The sequence below is a fragment of the Furipterus horrens genome, unplaced genomic scaffold (genome assembly GCF_987537825.1).
Source record: "Furipterus horrens unplaced genomic scaffold, mFurHor1.1.pri manual_scaffold_8, whole genome shotgun sequence".
NCBI classification, from domain to species: domain Eukaryota; kingdom Metazoa; phylum Chordata; class Mammalia; order Chiroptera; family Furipteridae; genus Furipterus; species Furipterus horrens.
In genome coordinates, this window is record NW_028327178.1 from 102,600,692 (window position 1) to 102,624,719 (window position 24,028).

Below are 24,028 nucleotides of genomic sequence, written 5' to 3' on the forward strand. Positions count from 1 at the left end.
GCCCCAATTCCCCGAACCTTCCCAGCCTGGAGAGGCAGGGAAGGCATCAGCCCGTTCTCCCAAACAAGACACAAAGAGTTTAAGTGACTTGCCCGAAGGCGCACACCTGGGACTTGCACCCGCGCTGGACACCTGGCCAGGGCTCCTAACTACGAGGCTCCAGACCCCGCAGGGGAAATGTAGGTGCCGCGGACCTGAAGAACCTGAAGCAGAGACCCTCTGTCCCCGCCACGGGAACAGCTTCGGCATCCCCGCGCGCGGGGAGGAATGAGGAAAGGCGGCGTGGCACCTGTTTCTGGCCCCAACAAGGGGCGGAGGGACTGGAAGCGACCAGGGTCCAGGCCGCGGGGCGTCCCGACAAGGGGGGCGCGGGAGGACCCGCCTCCTCCGGGAAGGCCCCGCGGCGGAGGGGAGGCCCGGGAAAAGAGGCCGGGTGCGCGATCCCGCCGAGGCCTAGTCCCCCACTCACCGCCCACCTCCCTGCGGCCGCGGCGCCCGCGCGGGCCCCGTCAGGCCCGGCCCGGCCGCCTCACCTGGCTGCTGCCGGAGCTCGTCCCCTCACGGGCGGTCCCGGGCGGCGGCGGCGGCGGCGGCGGCAGAGGCGAGAAGGAGAAGGAGGAAGGAAGAAGGGAGAGAGGGAAGGAACGGCGGGAAGGAAGAGTCGGAGTGGCCGTGGAGGAGGCGGGCGCCGCCGGGCCGAGGGTCAGAGGAAGGGATAGTTGAACCAGACACGGCCGCCCCGGGCGCAAATGCTGGAGAGCCGCTCCGGCGCCCGCAGCCCGGCAGGAAGTGACGAGGGAGGGGCCTGTGCCCGCCCCCAGCCCCCTCCTGCCTCCCTGTCCGGCCCCACCCCCCGCCCGCGATCCGGACCACAAGTTCCGGCGAGCGCTGCGGCGGCAAATGCTCTCGCAAGGCACGCCGGGAGCGTAGCGGGCTGGGAGCTGGTCTCGCTTGAGCCGCCTAGTCCCTCCCTGGGGCCTGCTGGGAGTTGTAGTTCAGCTGGGAGGTGTGACTGGGCCGCCCTCGGGAAGCGGGGCTGGCCTTTCCTTCTTTCCTCACCCCCGACCGTCCTTCCGGTTTTCCTCTCCGTCCTTCGTCTCCCCCACCTCAGTTCCTCCTTTTTCTCTTTCTCTCAATTCCTCCTTTCGTAACTATCTGTTAAACGCCTGCCGTGGGTAAAGAGCTAAGAATATGGTGGTAAAGAGACAAAAATCCCTGCCCTCATGGAGCATCCGTTCTAGTGAGGTTGTAAAACACAAAAATAAAATAAGTAGCGTTTATAGTGAGTTAAAAGGCGAGAAGTGCCAGATTACTATTTCTCTCAACCAGCTCTAGATAAACTAAGTGTATTTTAGCAGCCATCTTCTATGAGATGTTGGGGTTTAAGGATGGGGACTCTTGGACCTCTAGACTCACAGTCAAGAAGAACGCAACTTTGGGAGACATCCGGGAAACTGAGTGAAGGAACCGCAGATGTCCAGCCCTCCTCTGGCCTGCTTCCCCACTTTTTTTTTTTCTTTTTGACTTATTTTTATTATTAGAGAGGGGGGAAGGGAGGGAGAAAGAGGGAGCGAAACATGTGCGATCGGCTCCCTCTTCCGCGCCCCAACCAGGTATCCAGCCCTTCGACTTGTAGGAGGACGCCCGCTGAGCCACACCAGTCAGAACTGCTTCCCCACTATTGAAAAAGTTTATTTTCTCTCTCTCTCTGCCCTCTCTCAATCCAACTGTAGCTCAGTCTTTCTCTCCAAGGCAATACAGTTTAATTTGCATACGTTCATAATATAAGGTGCTGTGACTGAAGGGGCTTCTGCCATCAACGCTTTGGGACCTTTCCTCAGCTCCAAAGGACTTTTCCGTGGACCAGGCCTCTTTAATTTGCTTCTTGTAAATTCACTGAAACTGAATCTCAGGACATCAGTAACAGTCAATCACTGTCCTTTAGCGCCCATCCAAGACAGTACTAAACAATATTCTGATGTCCAGAATATTCGCTGAAGGCGATTTTTTTTTTCTTTATAACTTCCAAGCTGGCTGATCCCATGGCTTTTTTTTCTTTATAACTTCCAAGCTGGCTGATCCCATAGCTCATCTGAGTAAAGGAACGAACATGGAGGTGTTTCCCTAAGCCCAAAGCTGGGGCCCCTGCACAATCATAAAACCTCTTCAAAGGTGTAAAGGTAGCAGGTGCTGTTCTGACCCATTTTACTATCCTCCATGAGGACTCAGGCGATGAGCTTTTGACTTCCAGTCTTAATTTTCTTCCCTTATTCCATACATTGAGGGAGAGATCACTCAAATCCAAACTTTGGATTTTTATACTATGATTTGGACCTTGGTATAGATGGGCCTCTGTTTCCTCCTTAGTTAAATGGGAACAATGATTTCCTATCTTACCCAGAAATCATAAAAATTAGTAGAGCTTGATACCTGTCTCATCTTCCCCATCTGAAGAGCGATACGACTCTCCTTAGTGTTGTGATGTCCTAAGTGTGATGCTCTGAGCAATCCAGGCTACTATCTGCTCCTGTTAGTGACTGACCACCTGTCATTCCAGGGTCAGGCATCCTTACAGCATTCTATTCCCCTCCCCCTCACCCCAGCCACCGATCTTATGGTCTCCGTAGTTTTGCCTTTTCCAAGATGTCATATACGTAGCTGGAATGGGGCAGGATAGTCTTTTAAAACTGGCCTCTTTCACTTAGTAATACAGTATTCCCTCACTTATCGCAGGTATTTCATTCTAGACCCCGCCCCAGCGATAGGTGAAAATCTGTGAAGTAAGAACCTTACATTTACTTTAGTATTTATATATATTTTAAGGCTTTATAAACCCTTCCCACACACTTATAAACCGTTCTCAGTCCCTCATTAACCTTTCCCAGTCCCTTATTAACCTTTTCCACACTTTTATAAACACTACTTATGTTCTTAAACATCTTCTACACTCTTAAACCTACGTAACTTTAACAACATATGTATACAGTACCGCAAAATCCCACGATATAGCAAAAAATCCGTAATAAGTAATTAAATATAATACTGTATTTTAAAAAATCCCACGATACAGTGAGGCTGCGATAAGTGAACCGCGATATAGAGAGGGACTACTACTGTATACATTTAAGTTTCCTCCATATCTTTTCATGACTCAATAGCTCATTTTGTTTCCTATTTTTAATAAATACATTAATTTTTATATAAAAACTTCTCACAGGGCGTTTATGAGCTTTGCATGTTCCCATTCCTTGTTACAAATAAACATAATTTATCATCTGGGAAGGAACACACAGAATTTAGTGTAACTTACTTAATAGTTACAGTGTATTACTTCTGTCTTCTTTCTAAAGAAAAATAAATACTTCTTTCATTATTTGGCAAGAGTCAAGACATCTTTATGACCCCGGAAGAGAATATGACTGGCAGTCTCTAGGTACAAATAGAGGGAAAACAAATCTCAGCGACCTACTCCTGAACTCCAGCCAGCCCCATGGCTAACCCATGCCTCTAACTACTTCCTTGGTTATACAAAGTGAGAGTTCAGAGTCATTTTCAAAAACAAGGAGTATTAAACCTTCAAATTGTTTTTCTTTTCTCTCTCTTCTGTTTTCAGTTTTATCGTACATTCTTACAGTTTCATAATAATCTGGGTTTGTATCATCTCTTTCAAAATGAGGCAGCCCTGACTGGTGTGGCCCTGGTGGTTGGGCATCATCCTGAAAACCAAAAGGTGGCCAGTTTGATTCCGCTTCAGGGCATTTCCTGGTTGTGGGCCAGGTCCCCAGTTGGGGGTGTGAGAGAGGCAATCAATCGGTGTTTCTCTCCCTCCCTTTCCCTCACTCTAAAAATAAAAATCTTTTTAAAAAAGGTATAAAAGACCTCTCTGTTGTGTGGAGAATGGATTGAAGGGAGGCAAGAGTAGAATCAGGGAGGCCAGTGTAGGTTAGTGCAGATGTCCATTTGAGAGAAGGGAGTGACTTGAACTAGGTAGCGGTGGAGGAAGTGAAGAGTAATGGACAGAAGTTTAGTCAGATCAAGTCTCTGCTGTCCCTTGTCTGGAACAAGGGATTTCACTCGGGATGCTTGAATGGACTTCAGGAGACAACGGAGCCCCTGTAATTGTGTGAAAAGATTTGTGTTTATGTGCTTATGACAGAGTATTGTATTTATGAGAGTTATGTCTTGCATTAGGATCTGTGGGTAAAGAAATATTGTTCTACGACAGCGATTTTCAACCGGTGTGCCGCAAAAATTCTCAAAACATGCAATACCTGCCTAGTCAGGAGCACTGACCTCTTTTCCTTTAGATTGTCAAATTTAAAAATAATAACAACCAACACAACAATAGTTGCCAAGTGTGAATGTCCTCTCAAATCATAAATATATAGGTCATACAATGCAGTTTAATCTTATTGGTCACATTGCATAGTAAGGCTGAATCTGATTGGTTAATTTTTGTTACCAGAAATCCTTATATACAAATATAGGCACTTGATTTTTCAAAAAGTCACTTTGGAGAAAAAAGGATAGGTAATTACTATTATTTTTTGTAAATCAATCAAAATTATACCTATTTTTTGGTCAGATTGACAAAAAATATATTTTTTGGTGTGCTGCAGAATTTTCATAATTACTTTATGTGTGCCATGAGATAAAAAAGGTTGAAAATTGCTGGTCTACGAAATAAAACTCAATGAAGTAGCAGTAGGTGTTCTTCATTCACAAGACTCTGTGTCTGAATCCAGGGTATGAAACTTGCCACCATCACAACCACCTTTAAAATAGATCTGAGGCTATAATAAGAAGAAAAAGGAAAATAGCAAATATAGGTAAGGATGTGGAGAAACTGGAACCTTCATACCTTACTAATGGGAATGTAAAATCGTGTCTCAAAAAGGTAAACAGAATTTCCCAGCAATTTCACTCTTAGGTATACACGTATACCCAAAGGAACTGAAAAGAGGGACTCAGATATATCCTTGTATGTCAATGTTCATTGTAGCAGTATTCACAATAGCCAAAAAGTGGAAACAACCCAAGTGTCTATCAACAGAAAAATGGATAAACAAAATGTGGTATAGACCTACAACAAAGATCCATAATGAAATTCTGATAATGCTTCCACATGAAACTTGAAAGCAGTATGCTAAGTGAAATTAGACACAAAAGGATCACTATTGTATATCGCAACTTACATGAAATATCTAGAATAGGAAATTCATAGTCAGTAAGTAGATAAGAGGTTACTAAGGACTGGGGAGAAAGAATGGGGAGTTATTGCTTCATGGGTACAGAGTTTCTGTTTAAGCCCATGAAAGACTTTTAGAGACATACAGTAGTGATGGTTTTATAACACTGTGAATGTAATTAATGCCACTGAATTGTACACTTTAAAGCGGTTTTAAAAAAGACAATTGAACCTACTTTGTGGTACAACTACACGTCTGTTGCAAGCAGAAAGTGTTGATATGGAAGGAGCAAAGGTCTATGAAGGAGGATGGGCAATCTAGGAGGGCATCATATAGGAGGTGATGTTTAGGGACCATTGTCTAGAGGAAATAATTACAAGCTGCATTTAAGAGTAATGTTTCCACAAGCAGAAACGAGAAGAAAGATTTCTGGAAAGCATGTGTCTTACTTTCCTAAGAACCCTGGAGCCACTGTGTAGATTATAAATTTGGCTCAATTATTAACTGTCTCTGTGACCTTGCTACCCCCTCTGTGCCTCATTGTCCTCATCTGTAAAATGGCGATAGTAATGGTAACTTTTGCGAGGGATGTTATGAGGATTAATTTGCTTAATATATAGAAAAGAACTGAGCAGTACTGGCACATAGTAAACATTTATAAGTGTTTTAGCTATTCTTATTTTTTCTATGAAAATGTTGTGGAAATATCTAAGAAGAAAATAAAAAATCACTTGTAATTCTACCACCCAAGCGACAATCACTGCTAACGTTTATTGTATTATCTTTCACAATTTTTTGTACATACACACACACACACAGCTTATCCACGCAACCCTTTGGACTTTCTCACCCTCACACACCCCAACGTTTTCACTGTGTGCTTTTTTTAAAAAGATTTTAGTTATTTATTTTCAGAGATAGATAGAAAAACATCTTTGCGCGAGAGACACATGGATCGGTGGCCTCTCGCACGCCTCCAGCTGGGGACCTGGCCCGCAACCCGGGCATGTGCCCTGGTGGGAATCAAACCAGCGCTCTTTCGTTGGCAAGTCAGCGCTCAATCCCACGAGCCGCAGCAGCCAGAGCCCCACTGTTTTCTGAGCAGCGAGACAATGAAATTTGACTAAGGCAAAGCCCCGCCCCTTGATTTTGTCTCAAGAAACTAAGTCCCGTATAGCCGCATGCGCACTTGAGAACTCGGGCGGGGTAGCTTGGCCTGGGACTTCTTCCAAACGGAAGTGATGTAAGCAGTGATGACGAGACGGTCGCGGAAAAGCGAGCGGCGCCCTGCGCTCCTTGCTGGTTTCCGGAAGTAACCGCTGGGGCAACATGCTTGAAGAGCTGGGTTTAATCGGCACCATAGGCGAAGATGACGAGGTGCCCGTGGAGCCCGAGTCTGACTCCGGAGACGAGGAGGTGGAGGTACGAGCCGATCGGGGGTCGGGGCGCAGCAGCGGGCAGTCAAGTTCCCTTGACTAACTTCCCTTCCCTGCGATTCCTCTGCCCCTGCCCCCGGATCCTCAGCATCCCCCAGCCAGGAAGGCCGGCTTGTGTTCACAGAAAAGTCTCACCGGGACCCCCGGAGGTTCCTCAGATTGCTCGCCCCAAGCTTTTCCTCCCCTCCGCACTGTACCCGGGCCATTCCGCGTCGCCTCGGTGAACGCAGCGCTCATTCACTGAACTGATATTTAATCCAAGCCTTGTAACAGAGATCCAGAGGTGGAGCAAGTCTTGGCTTCTGCTCGGGGAGCTGTGGTTATCCATTCGTTCGTTACGCCAGTATTTTATTCAATATTTCCATCTGTTACACCTGGTATTGGGCATTCCGGACATAGATAGCAATGAACAAGATGGACAAGGGCACCGCTCTCCGGAAGCTCCTGTGGCGGTGGAGCTACAGCATTAAGTAGTGTGGCAGTTAAAAAGGGTTCCGTGTCATGAAAAAAGGGCTCGGCCTTCAAAGATCCAGCTGGAGTGTTTTTCCCACTGCGACCTCGGGTCTACTGACACCCCCCATTTGGGTGTCCCATGGTCTCCACAAAATTACCTGCCCCAAAGTTGAACTCTAGTCTCTGTCCCTAACCCTCCCAATCTGCTCCATTTCAAGCCGAAAACCTTGGGAGTCACTTTTGACAGCTTCTTCCTGCTCTCTCCCCTCCAGTGTTCTGAAAGCTAATCTAGGAGCCTCTCTTAGGCTTCTCGCCCGCTCTCCATCCACACTGCTTCCCTCCTCGTCCAGGCCACTGCCATCTTGTGCCTGGATACCTAGGATATTGTACTAACCTATTTGGTCTCCCCCTCTCTCTTGCCCCCTTCCAGTGTATTTCCACTTAGCAACTAGAATTCTTGAATGGAAAACTATTAAAAAGGAGTAAAGCAAATATGGCAAATGATAATGCAAAACTTCAAGTATGAAGTGCTGTACAACTATCAATAGTTAGAGTAGGTACCTGAGAAATGATAATCATTACTAATAAGGAAAGTTAGGGTCAGAATTCTTATGAGCTTGTTTAACTCAAGAATAAAAGTCAGTACAGCACTTGTTGTCCAGGTGTTTTTTTTTTTTTTTATCAGTTCATCCTCTTGAAGCCATAGATCAGCCAGTCTTTCCAATTTCCTAATGTCTGGGTTTTTAAAGTTATATTTTGGTTATTGATTCTGACTTAATTGAATTGTGGTCAGAGAACAGAATCTCTATAATATTGATTTTTTTTTAAACTTACTGAAGATTTGCTTAAAGGTCTACCACATGATCGGTTTTTGCAGCTATTCTGTGGGTGCTCAGAAAGAACGTTCATTCTCTAGTGGTGGGTGCAGTGCTCTCTCTATGTTCATAGAAATGAAGCTTAATAATTGTGCTGTTCACATTTTTACAGATGTACTCACTTTTTTGTCTGCTTGCTCTCTCATTACTGAGAGAGGTGTGTTAAAGCTTCCCATAACAGCTATAGATTGGTTGGTTTCTTCTTGCTGTCTGTCATTTTTTGCCTTGTAGAGCTTTCTTCTCTCGTTGGGAACCCTCATTTTCTTCTTCCTTTTCTAGCATTCTCCCATCTCAGTCCTGAAGTCTCCCTTCTTCTCCCTCTTCTCAGGGGCCCATTGTGCTGGGCAGAAAGCAGAAAGCCTTGCAGAAGAACCGCAGTGCCGATTTCAACCCTGACTTCATTTTCACCGAGAAGGAGGGAATGTACGATGGCAGCTGGGCCATGGCCGACGTCATGAGCCAGCTCAAGAAGAAGGTAAGACTGATAGCAGTAGGCAGTTCTGGGTCTTGTGCTGTTACGGTTGGACAGTGTGCTAAGAGGTCTGACCCTGAGCTCACTGCCTTTTGCCATCTGCTTACATTCAGCAGATATTGGAACTCCTTTGGAAATATGTGGTGTAGTTTTGACGGGCTAGGGAGAAGTGATCATAAATTACCCACAGTCTTGATTAAAACCAAACAAGTGCAGAATGTTGCAAAATTTATTGCAGACTTTAATTACAAACACATTCTTGGCTGGTGGACTGAAAGGCTGCTGGTTCAGTTCCCAGTCAGGGCACATGCCTGGGTTGCGAGCCAGGTTCCTGGTTGGGGGCCTGCGAGAGGCAACCAATCACTGTTTCTCTCTCACAGTGATGTTTCTCTCCCTCTCTTTCTTCTTTCCCCTCTCTCTAAAAATAAATAAACAAAAATATTTTTAAAAAAGTCTTAGAGGAAACCTGATAATACCAATTCAGTGGTTTAGAAATACCAAACATTACATATAAATTGTTAGACTTTTAAAAAAGGTAAAAATGGTCTCTTTTGTAGGTGTTCACTCCTTGTTTTGAATATTTGAAAGAAACCTTTGTAGGAAAGAACAATCTAGCAGGCACCCTTGGTAAAGGCGTTTTTTAATAGCTAGACTCTGTCCCAGAGATACTGTCATTCTCTGTCACTTGCCAGTAATCTCATATGACCTTACTATTCCCACACCATAGTCAAAGCTGCCACGAATGTTATTGTCATCTGCTTATTTGCCAAGATACCCATGCTTCTCTTTGAGTCCGGTTAACAAGCTAGAGGATGCATGGAAGTCATTTTCTATTTCATGTCCTTCAAAGAGCCTACTCAGAGCAGTTTAATCCAGACTCTGCTGGTCCTTGTTCTGAATGGAGGGAGAAAAAAAAAAAGCATTGTCTTTTCAAGGTCATCTTGAGAGGATTTTTTTCCCCTATTCATAAAGACTTGGTCTTATAAAGCTTACAGTCTAGCAGGGTAGAAAATAACTCGACAAATAATTACACGTTTAACTGTAGTTAATGTGGTGAGTGCCTTAGCAGCTCAGGCAGCTTTGAGCAAACAGAAAGAGGGCTTTGCATTACTTTCCCTTTCAGGTAATGTCCAGCATTACCTGACTTTGCTTGGGTTTCAACATTTTAATTAATAGGCTAAATTATGTCTGATTGGCAGGAGGAAGTTTTTCTAAGCAGTATTCAGATATAATGTGACATCTTTTGGTGATTGTGTTATTCTGAATGGTAAACTACTTCTAAAATGTGGATGTTCTTATTCGTTCCAGGTAATTTAATTTTTTTTTTTTTTTTTTTAGCAAATAGACCACTTATTTAATGTTTCTTTTGGCTGTGAATAATGGATTGACTAATCTTGCCAAGACCAGACCACCCTTTCCTATATTAATACCTGAGATCTGACCCTCAGAGGAACCTTGTTCTGTCTCTTCCCCACATGTATGTTCTTTTCATTTCTGTGTTTTTGTCTGCAGAGGGCAGCCACTACGTTAGATGAGAAGATTGAGAAAGTTCGAAAGAAAAGGAAAACCGAGGTGAGAAAGCAAAGCAGCCCTGTCTGTTCGTCGCTGGCCCGCAGCCGTGCCCTCGACACCACCCCGCCGCTGCTGCTTCTCTTCGCGCCTGAGTTTGGCCAGCGCGGGCGGGTTTCTCTGTGTGTCCGTTGTTAATATTCGCAAAGAAACCACGGAGGATAACGTTGCTCTCCGTAGGTTCTGGGTTTCCTAAAGGTCGGAGTCACCTTTATTATACACGTTTTCTTTTCCCCAGGATAAGGAAGCCAAGTCGGGGAAGCCAGAGAAGGAGAAAGAAGCAAAGGAGCGCTCGGATTCGGAGGAGGAGGAAGACTGTGAAGGGAAAGAGGAAGAAGGCTCAGAAGAAGAGTCAGAGACCGACTACTCATCAGCTGAAGAGAACATACTGACCAAAGCAGGTCGGTGACACTGTGGGGCTGTAGAAACAGGGACAGGGCATTGGAAAACGTCCCCCCTTGCGGTGTAGGATTCCCTGCGCTCTTCTACGCGGTTCAATTTAAGATCTTCTTTTAGCTCCTCTTTTTTTCCTGGGATTTTGTTAGGGCTGTACTTTGGAGGCAGAGTTTACTCTTTTTCTCGCCTCCAGTCTGTCACAGCTGCCAGCACCTCTGTGACTCACACTTATGTGGGTGCTAGGTCCCCCACATCCCACCTCCGACGGGTCCAGCCATGTCGCGGGTGCTCCGTAAATGTGTATTGCAGAGATGAGAGCCAGGGTATCATAACATAGCACAGTGGCTGGGAAGCTGGTCTCTGGAACTTGGCGAGTTTGCTACCTGTCTGGCTTTGGTGAGACGCTTACCTGCACTGCCACAGAGGGACCTCACCTGCACTGCCACAGAGGGACCTCACCTTTGAAACAAGGCTAATGACAGTCGCTCCCTCGAGTTGCTGTGTGGATTCAGTGAGCTAAGCCACATGAAGCGCCTTGGACAGTGTCTAGCAGCAGACTGTAAGGGCTAAGTATAAGCCCTGGCTGTCAGCTCTATTTTTCTCCCTAGACACACTCAAAGTAAAGGAGCGGAAGAAGAAGAAGAAGAAAGGACAGGTGAGCGTGAGCTTGGAAAACAGTGTGCAGCTTGTTTTTGCAACCTAAAAGGACCTGAAGGCCGGTTTGTTTTCTTGGGCCCTTTTTGCTGCGTTCTCATTCCGTCTTTTGATTTTCTGGTGTAGGAAGCAGGAGGATTTTTTGAAGATGCTTCGCAGTATGATGAAAACCTCTCATTCCAGGACATGAACCTTTCCCGCCCTCTTCTGAAGGTAGTGGCTTCTTTTGACAACCATGGGATTGTTGCAGTCTTGCCCTGGAACTGGGCTTCCTAAACTGGGCTCTTCGCCTCCCTAAACTCTGCTGTCCGCACAGCTGCCAGAGAGCCTCCTGAAACAGAAAGTTTCCCTGTGGCTAATAAGGCTCAGCCCCCTCTGGGGGGCTCTCATGATGTCTCTTAGCATTTATTCTGCTCTGGCCATACTGGCCTCCTCACTGGCCCTCAGACATGTCAGGCATCTTCTTCCTCAGGACCTTGCACGTATTGTTCCCCCAGCCTGGAGGGTTCTTTCAAAAATCTGCCTGCATTGCTCCTTTCAGGGTTCTACGCAGGACCTGCTGCTCAGTGAGACCTTCCCTGACAACTCTATAAATTGCACTCATGCCCTCCCCATCCCTGCCCTCCCCTTCTGCCATTCTCCATAGCAGTTATCTCCATATGTATTTGCTTTTGGTCTGCTTTTTTCTATCCAGTTGTAAGATTTCTGAGGTCAGAGTTTTTATTTCTTTTGTTTACTGCTGTGTTCTCAGTGCCTAGAACAGTGCTTCACACACAGGAGGCACAATAAATGTTTGTGGACTGAATGACTGGGATGGGCTAAGATATTACCAGTTGTTTGGAAACCTGCCTTGTTTCGTGCTGAGATTCCCCCTCCCCCTCTGTCTAACTCTGTTTTCTTCAGGCCATCGCAGCCATGAACTTCAAGCAGCCCACCCCGATCCAGAAGGCATGTATACCTGTGGGACTGCTGGGGAAGGACATCTGCGCTTGTGCAGCCACTGGGACAGGTAAAAAAGATAGGGACTTGGCTGGGGGTGGGATGGGGCGGAGAAGGAGGATGCTCAACCTAAAACAGGCTCTAGTTTAACTCACCAAAAGGCCAGTTTGCAATAACACTATATATTCTGTTTAGTAGCTCCTGTTAAAAAAAAACTTACTATATTATTTTATTTCTTTAAGTACTCTTTGCTTAGTATTTTACTGTTTTTTTACTGTATAATTAACCGCACTCATATACAACGTTGCACTGAATGTCCTTTTATAAAATCTTTCCTCCTCTGACGAGGGCCTTCCTGAAGGGAATGAAGCTCTTCTCCTTGCTTTCTTCCTGCCCTTGTCTCCAGGTAAAACTGCTGCCTTTGCACTGCCTGTCTTGGAGCGTCTAATCTACAAACCCCGCCAGGCTCCAGTAACCCGCGTGCTGGTGCTGGTTCCCACCCGAGAACTGGGCATCCAGGTGCACTCAGTCGTCAAGCAGCTGGCCCAGTTCTGCAACATCACCACCTGCCTGGCTGTGGGTGAGTGTCTGGCCGAGGGCTGCCAGCCCCCGAGACACCGTGATGGGGTGGAGGATGGATTTGCCCCATCCTCTGAGGTTGGCTGTTGCCAAGTAAGCCTTTACGTGACTGAATCCACTTCTAAAGTGGGAAGTGTGTCTTTATAGTAGTTAGTGGGGAAGGGAAGGGGAGAGGGTTTGACTGAGACTTAACCAGTCTTGCAGAATGAAATTCAAGATTATGAAAATATTTTTTTCTTGGGACTAAACAAATTCAGGAAATCATTTCTGCCTTGCATGAATTCTGTTTGCGGCAGAGTTCTTCTGATAGTATTATATGGTAGTGTTACCTGACCTCCCCTTTACCTTCCTTAAGCCACGGGACACCAAAGGTTGCTGTAGAAAGACATCGGTTTTGCAGCTGCTTCTCTCAGTCCTTAGATGCTTGAATCTGAGGTGCCTTCCGTCGTCATCTTTTTTGAGTTTTGCATTTAACACAATTGTAATGAAATAGTTTGTCTCTCCAAACAGATTGTAAAATCCATGCATGTGGGTCCTTTTTGTCAGTCGTATTCTCTGCTGTTTCCTCTGCATCTGGCACGAGACCTCACACGTGGCAGGGCTAAGTCGATGCCAGTGAATGACTGAGCTGGCTGCCTGGTGGGGCTCCTTCCTTCGCAGGCGGCCTGGACGTGAAGTCTCAGGAAGCAGCTCTTCGGGCGGCACCTGACATCCTCATCGCCACCCCAGGTCGGCTCATCGATCACCTCCACAACTGCCCTTCCTTCCACCTGAACAGCATTGAGGTGCTCATCCTGGATGAGGCTGACAGGTACTCATCTGGGTTCCCAAGGGCCGCAGCCTCAGATGGCAGCCTGCCACCCTGTGTTGTTCTACATGGCTCTCCCAGTCCAGCCGCTCACGTTCGGGCCTTGGTCCATCCTTAGCCCAGATCATCCTGCTCTCCTTCTCTTTCTGTAATGTGATGGGTAACAGGGAAGGCAGGTCAGATCCTGGCTCTGCCGCTTCCTGACTGAGATTTGGAAACATTTAGATTCTCAAAGCAAAACGTTTCCTGGTTTGGAAGCAGGGGATAAGAGCGCCAACCTCCTGGTGTTGAAGATTCAAGCAGGAAGTCGGGTTAGGTGCCAGGGCTTCATGAGGAATCCACAAACAGACTGTTACTGTGACGAGGGGCTCCCCCTCTTCTCCTCCTTCCCCTGTGTGCCCTACCTGCTTACCTCTTTCCTTCACGACTGGACAGAATAAAATCTTAATGAACTAGATGAACGAGGGAGGTGGGGACAGGAAAAGGAGACCACCAAAACCCCCAAGGCCTGTTCAGGTTTATTCTCAAACTGCAGCATCTCCAGACAGAATAGCACATTAACCGAGCTCTGAGCTGTAGGCCCCTCCCTCCCTCTTCTCAGCCCGTGAACGGCAACCCACTCTTTCCAGTTGTTCCAGCCAAAATCCTTAATGTCACGCTTGTCACCTCATTTTCACACCCATAAGACATCCGCCGATAAGTCCCGTCAGCACTCGCCTACTTTGGGATTTCTGTGTTTGCCATCCCGTCAGCCTGGAATGACTTCCTTTCCCTCCTCGGGTTTCCGCTGCAGTTGTCATTACCTGACGCGCCTTTGCTGGTCACTGTCTGTAACAGGTCCTGCCCTCCCCGCCACACCCCGCCGCACCCTCCCCTTCCCGCCTCACTGGCCGCCCTCATCGTTACCTGAATGCTGGTGTGGCGGTTGTGCCTCGCCTGCCCCCTAGAATGTCATATTCATCAACTATTTGCAAATAATTCAGCCAAAACAACAAAAAAAGAAAGATTAAGCAAATGTGACCAAATGATAATTCTTAGGAAACCTTGTTAATGCTAATAAAATAGGTGAGTAAAGGAGCCTGCAACGTAACCGATGGCATCAGAACGTTGCCTGTCTGATGGCCTCTGCCCCTCATTGTGTCACTGCGACTTCTCTTGATTCCTTCCCTTCCCTGCTCACCAGGATGCTGGATGAGTACTTTGAGGAGCAGATGAAGGAGATCATCCGAATGTGTTCCCACCACCGCCAGACTATGCTCTTCTCGGCCACGATGACGGAGGAGGTGGGCCGTGGGGCATCTCCTGGGTGGGGTGAACGGAGAACGCAGTGCAGAGGACCCAGCTGGGGCGGGGGAAGGTGCCTGGGGTGAGCATGGGCTTGCCTCCCTCTCTGTCCCCTGGCAGGCTGGTGAGCATCCCTGTCTTTGTGCCCGGCAGGTCAAAGATCTGGCTTCTGTCTCCTTGAAGAACCCCGTCCGGATATTTGTGAACAGCAACACGGATGTGGCTCCCTTCCTGCGGCAGGAATTCATCCGGATCCGGCCGAATCGGGAAGGGGACCGGGAAGCCATCGTGGCAGGTGAAAGCCCGGGGTGGGACTGGGCAGGGTGGGCTGCTTGAGCCCCCTGGCCTCACGAGTGCCACGCTGGAGCACTTGGGTCCTGCCCTGGGGCCACCGCCACCCAGCTCCCTCTGACCCAGCGCGCGGCGCCGCCGCTCCTTCACTCCATCACTCTCGGCCCTTTGTCCAGGCCACTGCTGTCTGTTGGCTGTCCTTCCGCTCCTGTCCCTTGGTCATCCACTCTGTGCTGCACATCATTTAAAATGATTGTTTGCAAATGAGCCTTTGCCCCTATGACTTCCTTACTGAAAGTCTTCCATTGCTCTTAGACTAACGCCCACACGCCCCAGTGAGTCCCGTGAGACCCTCGTGTCTGGCCCCTTCCTGCCTCCTTCCCTTTGCTCCTGGAGCTCCAGCCACACTCGCCTGTTTTCACTTTCTCAGACCCACAAGCTTGACCTTGGGGCCTTTTTGTTTGCTGTCTCCTCGGCCTGGATGCTTCCCCTAAATCTTCTCCTGGATGAGCCTGCCTTGTCATTCAGCGTAAAAGAGACCAGCGCTGAAGCTACCTTCCCACCCTCCCTTCACTCTTTCACCAGCAATTATCACCCTCGGGAATCGGGGACCCTCTTCTCTTTCTTCGCCCTGGAATATGAGCTTCACAAGGGCAGGGACCTTGCCTCTCTCCCAAGGAGGGACCGTGTTTCAGCGATGGCTGCCGGCTCACTCTTCTCTCCCTGGCAGCTCTGTTGACAAGGACCTTCACCGACCACGTGATGCTGTTCACCCAGACCAAGAAGCAGGCCCACCGCATGCACATCCTCCTGGGGCTCATGGGGCTGCAGGTGGGCGAGCTCCACGGCAACCTGTCACAGACACAGCGGCTGGAGGCCCTCCGGTAAAGTTTGGGGTGCGGGCTGGCTCCCATCCACCCTTCTGTGGGCAGGTCACAGAGGGCTCCTGTCATTTGAAAGCGGAAATACCCAGAAGTTGTGTTAGAGCAATAGCAGGGACGCAGGTAGCACTGCTGCCCTGGAAGGTCATGTCGTAGACACGTTCAGAACCCTGACTTTATGTAGTCTCACGGAAGATGACACTCACAAGCGTGGGAGCTGCTGAGCTGGGCTGCAGCAGGAGATTCTGACTTGGGACCGTTCGGCGTACGTTATTCTCAGTAGCTGCCCCAGAGTAGTGGACAAACCTGGGTCTGATGGAACGAGAGCTGGAATCAAAGCTGGCCGCCATTTCGTGACCATTTTCTTTGCCAGGCCCTGTGCAGTGTGCTCTTACATGTGACTCCTCATTTAAGTCTCATGAAACGGAGTCAGCCTGGTGGGCAAGGAGGGACCCTTTAGCGCTCTCCCACCTATCCCTGTTTATCATTGAGAATTTATCAGCTGAGAATTGTTTTGTAAAGAAAAGTTGCTTTGAATGCTGAGATATTTGCATATGTTACATCCTGTAGTCTAGCTCTGCGTTTCCCAAACTTTCATGTGTATAGGGATTATTGCATAAGGGGGTGTACGCAAAATGATATTTGCTCCACGTTCTGGGCCAAGGGGGAGTGTAAATATCGATGGGCTGACATTTAGGATCTGTCCCCACTATGGCAGTCTGCAGTCTGCTGCTTGACTCCAAATGGATTTGTGTTTTTTTCTGCTGGCTCAGGCTCCTGCAGAGCATTACTGGGGTTGGGAATTTGAATGAACATTTCTTTGTGGCTCTTTCCAGGCGCTTTAAGGATGAACAGATTGATATCCTTGTTGCCACAGATGTGGCAGCCCGTGGGCTTGACATCGAGGGGGTCAAAACGGTGAGCAGGCTCCATCTTCCTTGAACTTTTGGTGGGAGTCTTTTGCCTCCTTGTGTCCCTGTTCTCCCTAGCTCCCAGGTATGACTGATGGTCTACTTTGACCTTCCAGGTAATCAACTTCACGATGCCCAACACCATCAAGCATTACGTCCACCGCGTGGGGCGAACAGCGCGTGCCGGCAGAGCGGGGCGCTCCGTCTCTCTGGCAGGAGAAGAGGAGCGGAAGATGCTGAAGGAGATCGTGAAGGCCGCCAAGGCCCCTGTGAAGGCCCGGATACTTCCCCAAGGTGAGCAGACACCGCTGCGGCAGCTCAGGGCAGTTTGGGTAGGTGGGGCATGGTCCCAGGTCAGACCCTATGGGACAGGGCAGGAGCTTTGCAGTCAGGAGCCAGGTTTGAATCTCTGCTCTGCTACTTCCTTGCCGAGTGACCCTGGGCAGGTCTCACCTTGCCCAGAGTCTCAGTCTCTGTGTGTAAAAGAGACTCCTGACAGATTTGTGACCCGAGTGCGTCATTCGTAGGTATTTCCCAACCTTTGAGAAGAGAAGCTCTTCTTAGGGCAAAATCCCCACTGATTTCCTCCTGCGCCCCCAGTCCTTGACAGGCAGAGGGTGGGGAGGAAATCAGTACTCATTCTTTTTGGGTATCTTACATACTTTTTGTTCTTCTCATCCATAGAGTCATATAACGCACATCCTTTTTTAAGTTACAAAAATAGTATATATTCGGTGTTGGAAATTAGTAAACAAGAGCAAAAATGTAACTGTACATCAAGAAACTCACCACTGTAGTATTTAGATACATATCCTTTCTGACTTTTTTCCCACTCGTATACATCTTTTTTTTTTTTCATTTAATTCATGCAACCAGCCAACAGTTACTGCGTACCACTGCGTGCCTGGTGCTACTTATTGTATTTTAGATATTGGGGATAGAGCAGGAAAAACACAGCTGATCCTCTGGTGGGAGAAAGACATAATAAATAAGCTAATAGAAGTTGTGATTGAGAACCACAGGGGGAGAGGTGACCACTTTAGAGATGCAGTTCAGGAAAGACCTCCGAACAGATGGCATTTGAGATGAGTTCTGACTGATGAGAATGAGGTGGCCACGAGTGGCCTGGCGACAGAGTGTGCGAAGCAGAGACCCAGAGCAAAGCCTCTGAGTCAGGAACAGACTTCGTGTGAGAGTAAAAGGGAAGGAAGGCCAGAGGGCCCAGGGCATGGTGAGCCAGGGGGAGACAGGAGGTCAGAAAGGTCGGCAGGGGCCGTGCTTAGAAATTCGGAATTTATTTTAAGAGCAACGTGAAACCTTTGGCCCAGTGTGGGGGCTGGTTAAGCAGAGAAGTCACACGTTTAAAAAAAAAAACAACCAATTTTCTATGTCACTGAATACACATCTACATTATTTTCATTAGCTACACAGTCTTCACCCTTATTTGAAAATCTTTTTTGTTCTGTTAAGATGTCATCCTGAAATTTCGGGACAAGATTGAGAAAATGGAGAAAGACGTGTATGCGGTTTTGCAGCTAGAGGCTGAAGAAAAAGAGCTGCAGCAGTCGGAAGCCCAGGTGAGGCCGGGCGGAGGGCCCTGGTCCCCAGCACCGCTGGGTGAGCGCACTGCATCAGCCCCTCTGAAATCCTGTGTCTGCAAACAGATCATCAGCACCCCAAGCATCTGCAGACAGTGGCTTCCTGCAGCCGCCACGTTCTATATTGTCAGATGGCGGTTCCAAGGCAGGCACCCTCTTGCTGTCCCCACAGATCAACACAGCAAAGCGGCTCCTGGAGAAGGGGAAGGAGGCACAGAACCATGAGCCTGAGAGGAGCTGGTTCCAGACCAAAGAAGAGAAGAAGAAGGAAAAAAGTATGTTGGGGAGATTCTACAAACAAGCTAAACATAGAATTCCTAGGACGCAGCAATTCTACTCCTAGGTCTGTACTGCAAAGAATTGAAAACAGGGACTCAAATGAATGCTTATATACCAGTGCTCACTGAAGCAGCAGCATGCACCATAGCCTAAGGGTGAAAGCAACCATGTCCATCAGTAGGTGAATGGAGACACAAAATGTGCGTACCTACAATGGAATATGCTTCAGCCACAACGAAGCTCTGGTGCATGCTGCAAGGACGAACCATGACAACGTGCTGAGTGAGCTAACCCAGACCCAAAAGGACGAACATTTAGGATTCCATTCACATTAGATACCAAGATAGGCAAATCCATAGACAGAGAAAGTAGAATAGAGATTTCCAGGGGTCAGGGGAGGGAGTTCTTAATGGTCACAGAGCCTCTGTTTGGGATGACGAAAAAGTGTTAGAAACAGAAAATGGTGATGGTTGTACAATACTGTGATTGTAATTAATGCTACTGACTTGTACACTTAAGAATGGATAAAATGGCAAATTTTGTTATATATTTTGCCACAATTAAAAAGTTAGGAAGATATTTTTAGATAGCCCCTTCCTCTCTATTTTTAAAAAACAAACGAATACACATTGTTCTACACCTTGCTTTTTTCAATTAATTTTATAGCTTGGAGATCATTTTCTATAGGTACATATATAGCACCTTCTTTTTTCTTTTTCTTTTTTTCTTTCTCTTAAAAAATGGCTGTGTGATCTTTCATCACATGGGTTGATTATAATTTATTTAATTGTCCCCATTGAGGGACATTGAGACTGGTTCTAATCTTTTGCTATTATTAACAAGTCATGTAGTGAATAACTGTACAGATGCCCTTTCAGAATAAAGCAAATATATTTGATTTGCAGGATAAATCCCTTAAAGTAGGTCAGAGGTTATATGTATTTATTATTTTGTTAGGGATTACAAAATTGCCCTCCAAAGAGGTTGTACGCCAGCAATTTAAGAAACAGTGTCTATATATGATGGGACAAAATAACAGAGTGTATGTATCTTACATGTCTGTGTTAAAAATAGAGTTTTAACTGTATTGTGGGAAGGCATACGGGGGAATAAGTGAACTAAATCCTCATCTGTCACAACAGGAGGTAGATAGATAATGAATGTCTCAAATGGATTAATCGAGAAATAGTAGAACAAGCAATTTAGTGAGATGGAGATAATCTCCAAGAAAAGGACATGATTGCTGCTTCTCATTTGAAGCCCTTATGTACCATATTAAAATATGTTCAGTTCTTCCCTGGCTGGTGTGGCTCAGTGGACTGAGCGCCAACCTGTGGACCAAAGGTTGCCAGTTTGATTCCCGGTCACGGCACATACTGGGTTGCGGGCGAGGTCCCCCGTTGGGGATGTGCGAGGGGCAACCAATCAATATGTCTCTCACACATCAATGTTTCTTTCCCTCTTTTTCCCTTCTTTCCCCTCTCTAAAAATAAATAAATAAAATATGTGCACTTCTTTTTTTAAAAAATAATTTATTTATTTGTTGGTTTATTTTTAGAGAGAGGGGAAAGGAGAGAGGGAGAGAAACATCACTGTGTGGTTGCCTCTCACTTGCGCCCCCAACTGGGGACCTGACGTGCAACCTAGTCATGTGCCCTGACTGGGAATCGAACCAGCGACACTTGGCTCACAGGCAGACGCTCAATCCACTGAGCCACAGCAGCCAGGGTTAAATATGTGCACTTCTTAATGTACAAAGATACAAAATAGTACCTGCAACCTCACACTCTCTTCTCATCCCAGTTGCTAAAGCTCTGCAAGAGTTTGATTTGGCCTTGAGAGGGAAGAAGAAAAGGAAGAAGTTTCTAAAGGATGCCAAGAAAAAGGAGGAGATGACGGTGAGTTGCTTCCCCTCTGGAGTCGGGCCCTTGCCCAGTGGAATGGGTTGAGGCTGCCTGGTCTGTTGCATACCCACATGTTATCCCCTCTCCAGGCAGAGGAAAGGTCCCAGTTCGAAATCCTCAAGGCACAGATGTTTGCTGAGCGGCTGGCCAAGAGGAATCGCAGAGCCAAGCGAGCCCGGGCAATGCCTGAGGAGGAGCCAGCGAGGGGCCCTGGTAAGGCATATGGGGAGCCCACAGGAGCTGGTAGGAAGGTTCTCTGAAATCTGTGCTCGTGCTCAGGGAGGAAATTAGAGGGATGATGATAAGAGCCCACAGTTTTTGAGTAACACGTATGTACTAGTGTGTACAGCTATACCTTTATTGGTTCCAAGTGGTAAAGTGACACTGTGGTTAGTGGAAATAGCTAGGGTTTGAAACCAGGCCTTTTGGACACTGGAGCCTAAGTCCTCACCAGTTGCCACTTGGAGGTGTGGGTGAGGGTGGAATGAAGCGAAGATGGTCTCTGGCCCACTTCAGGTTTAAGTGGTCCATTTCACTTTGGACTCTGCAATCATTCTTTGGAGTGTTTCCTTCACACCTGGTACTTCTCATTCTTTGTCCCTTTTCTGCCGGAATTTGAGGTTTTGCCTTCATGTCTATAAAGCATCAGTCCAGAGCATCCACTGAACTTGGAACCATTACCCTGAGCTTAAGGGGATTTCAGGGCTTAGGCCAAAGGTGATAGGTCTAACGCATTCTCTCTGTGCACAGCCAAGAAGCAAAAGCCAGTGAAGAAATCTGTATTTGATGAAGAACTGACCAACACGAGCAAGGCGGCCCTGAAACAGTATCGAGCTGGGTAGGATTTTAAGTCAGCATAGAGCTCTTGGTATTTTGATGAAGGCTGTGAGTCCTCTCCCTCCTTCCCCATTCCCGATTCTCATTTACCTGTAGCTTATCATGTATCATTTCAAGGGCTTCTGTCTGCCTGCCCTCCCACCAGCCCATGTATGGATCCCAGGGTGAGAACAGGAGGAAATGGGTGTTGAGGCCCTTTTGCCTTGGAGGTAAAATGGCTCATTATTGGTTCTGAAATAAGAGCTTTTCCTCAGGAGAGTGATAAAACCCCAACGGCATGCCTTTGGGAATGTGTCATCCCCCTCCTCCTCTTCCCAGTCCCGTGGGCCTGGGTAGGGGTGGGGATAGACCACTTCCCAAGTGGTTTTCTGTATTGTACATGAGAAGGGAGGGCCTCTTCCAGTCGTTTTAAAGCTGGGCCCTGACTTCCACAAACACGTATTAGGTGGAAACACACACAGGCCGAGAACCTCAGGACCTGAAAACGATGCATCCGTTGCTCCTGCTTTCTGTGGGAGCTGGCTGGGGCAGGGGTGAGACCACCCCCTTTCCCAGCAGCTTGCCATTTCAGCATCTGTCTTTCACCCACAGCCCCTCCTTTGAAGAAAGGAAACAGTTAGGCTTGCCCCACCAGAGACGAAGAGGAAACTTTAAGTCTAACTCCAGGTAATGTTTTGCAGTTTTGGAAGACCGAAGGTTAGGCCTAAGAGATTGGAGATGAAACCTTTCATGGGAAAGGATCTCCTCCTCCCCCTTTCTGGCCTTGGGGGTTGGTCTTTAACTGTCAATTTTTAAAAAAATCAAATGTATTGGGGTAACATTGGTTAATGACATTGTTTCAGGTGTACCGTTTTATAATACATTTTCTGTATGTTGCATTGTGTGCTCACCACCCAGTCTAGTCTCCTTCCCTCCCCATATATCTGATGCACTCTGATTTTCTTAATAGGTACAAGAGGAGGAAGTAGCTGTGGTTGCCTGAAGAAGTTCGTGGGGTGGCCCTCAGATCCCTTCTTTGTGGGCTTGTGGGAAGTCATACTGGCTTGGTCTTTTCTCCATTTGTAAAAAAATTCTTTAAAACTTTGTGTCATTTGTACATTAAAAAAGAAAAAGTTGGTCAGCCAAAGCTCCTCTCTTGCTGATTAGTATTTACATAAAGAACATACCAAATGGAAGAAGTATTTTGGGGACAGGGGTAAGAAACCAATCTGTGTATTTTATCCTTCCGTCTTAATTCTCAATAGCACAGTCTGCCCCCCATCCACCAGCTCAGCGCTGCCATAGGTACTCGGAATGTATCTTTGTGCCTGTAGAGAAGCTAGATGTGGAGTGAGGGATTCTTAGCAGCTCTCTTCTGTTGCTCTCTTAGAACTAAACGCTATCATTTAGCATGAACTGTGTACCAGACATTCTGTGTACTGAGCACCGTCTCATTTAATTCACTACACGCTTTGAGGCAGAAAGTATTATCCCTGCTTTGCAGATAAAGAAACAGGCTTGGAGAGATGGATTAGCTTCCCATTGCAGGTGGGAATTGAGTTTTTTGAAACCAGGGGCTACCAGAATCCATACCCTGTCTTCACTGTGGTTTGGAAGCACTACTGGAGAGATGGAAGCTCAAAGGGGACAGGAGCCCCGGATAAATTAGCTCCTTGTTGGGGGTGAAAAACAACAGCTTTTACCCCAAAGATTGGTGGTTCTCATCCTTTTCTGAATCACAGGTCCCTCTGAGAATTAGATGGAAGCTAGGGGACACCTCTTGAGAAAACAGTTTGTACTTTATATCATATAATTTCAAGGAGTTCATAGACCACCCCCACCCCAGCTAAAAAATGATGCTATCTGTAGCACACACCCTCACATTTACGACTGCTCAAAGCTATTCATTTAGGCTACACCGAACAGTTGCCAACAGAGGACTCTAATTCAGTAAATAACAGCATACCTGCAAGACGGAATGTGGTTTGGAATGTGGTTCAGACCTGCGGCTGTATTGTGTTTACAGAAAGATCCCCAGGTTAGGTCATCAGGCTAAAAAAGCCAAATGCAGGGCTATGTATTTCTTTCCTTAAGGGCCATGCGTTGCATATGCATAGATTCTTTCTGGAAGGACTCATGAAGCTATTAACAAGGTTGCCTCTGGAGAAGGAAACTTCAAATATATATACATACCGTTTTGTACAGGTTGAACAAACTTTTTTACCATGAGTAAAAATGACCAGCTACATGAAAACCCCAAACCACAGAAACAAAAGGGCCCCTATTCCCATCCTCAGTCTCAAGCCACCTGAGCTGCTTTTGGCAGCTGAGGACAAACACAGACCACTAATTTCTTGCAATCAGTTTTTAATAATTAGCTTTATAGGCTAAAGTGCATAGTAAAGACAAAAAGGAAATGCATACATAGGAAAGATGTTTTTCTTGCCAACGTTAGAAAGACCTGAGATGCCTAAGTGTCTGTTCTAGGAAACACTGGACTGAGGAAGTATGTATGCGGGAGGCAGGCCCCGGGGGCTGGCTGCTGGCATGGGTCTGGGGCCTGCGAAAGCTGCTGGCATGCTAACCCTGCACGGGCAAAAGCTGCAACAGACTGTGGTGGTGGGGTAAAGGGTCGCACTTTGGGTGGGTGCTGCTGGTACCATTCAGGACCCCAGGGGACCAGCACTGCTACTG

General features: G+C 47.1%; 2 protein-coding genes across 5 annotated transcripts in view; one reads left to right on the plus strand and one right to left on the minus strand.

Annotated features, from left to right (window-relative positions):
• The window catches only part of STAU1 (staufen double-stranded RNA binding protein 1), a 47,683-nt gene extending 46,891 nt beyond the window's left edge, over nucleotides 1–792 (minus strand). For all 4 annotated transcript variants that reach the window (XM_090286542.1, XM_090286541.1, XM_090286540.1 and 1 more), the window contains exon 1: nucleotides 534–792. The gene's annotated coding sequence lies outside the window, so the exon portion shown is untranslated. The remainder of the gene's footprint in view (nucleotides 1–533) is intronic.
• Nucleotides 793–6,441: 5,649 nt separating this feature from the next.
• Nucleotides 6,442–22,481, plus strand: DDX27 (DEAD-box helicase 27). The gene is made up of 21 exons (XM_090286546.1): nucleotides 6,442–6,611; nucleotides 8,282–8,428; nucleotides 9,938–9,997; nucleotides 10,233–10,395; nucleotides 10,999–11,045; nucleotides 11,171–11,257; nucleotides 11,948–12,053; nucleotides 12,390–12,563; nucleotides 13,223–13,373; nucleotides 14,554–14,653; nucleotides 14,808–14,949; nucleotides 15,676–15,829; nucleotides 16,663–16,744; nucleotides 16,854–17,031; nucleotides 18,208–18,314; nucleotides 18,508–18,610; nucleotides 20,418–20,512; nucleotides 20,608–20,731; nucleotides 21,269–21,356; nucleotides 21,947–22,021; nucleotides 22,305–22,481. Exons 1-21 carry the CDS (start codon nucleotides 6,519–6,521, stop codon nucleotides 22,321–22,323), a joined length of 2,295 nt encoding a protein of 764 aa, XP_090142672.1. The 5' UTR covers nucleotides 6,442–6,518; the 3' UTR covers nucleotides 22,324–22,481.
• Nucleotides 22,482–24,028: the final 1,547 nt, after the last annotated feature.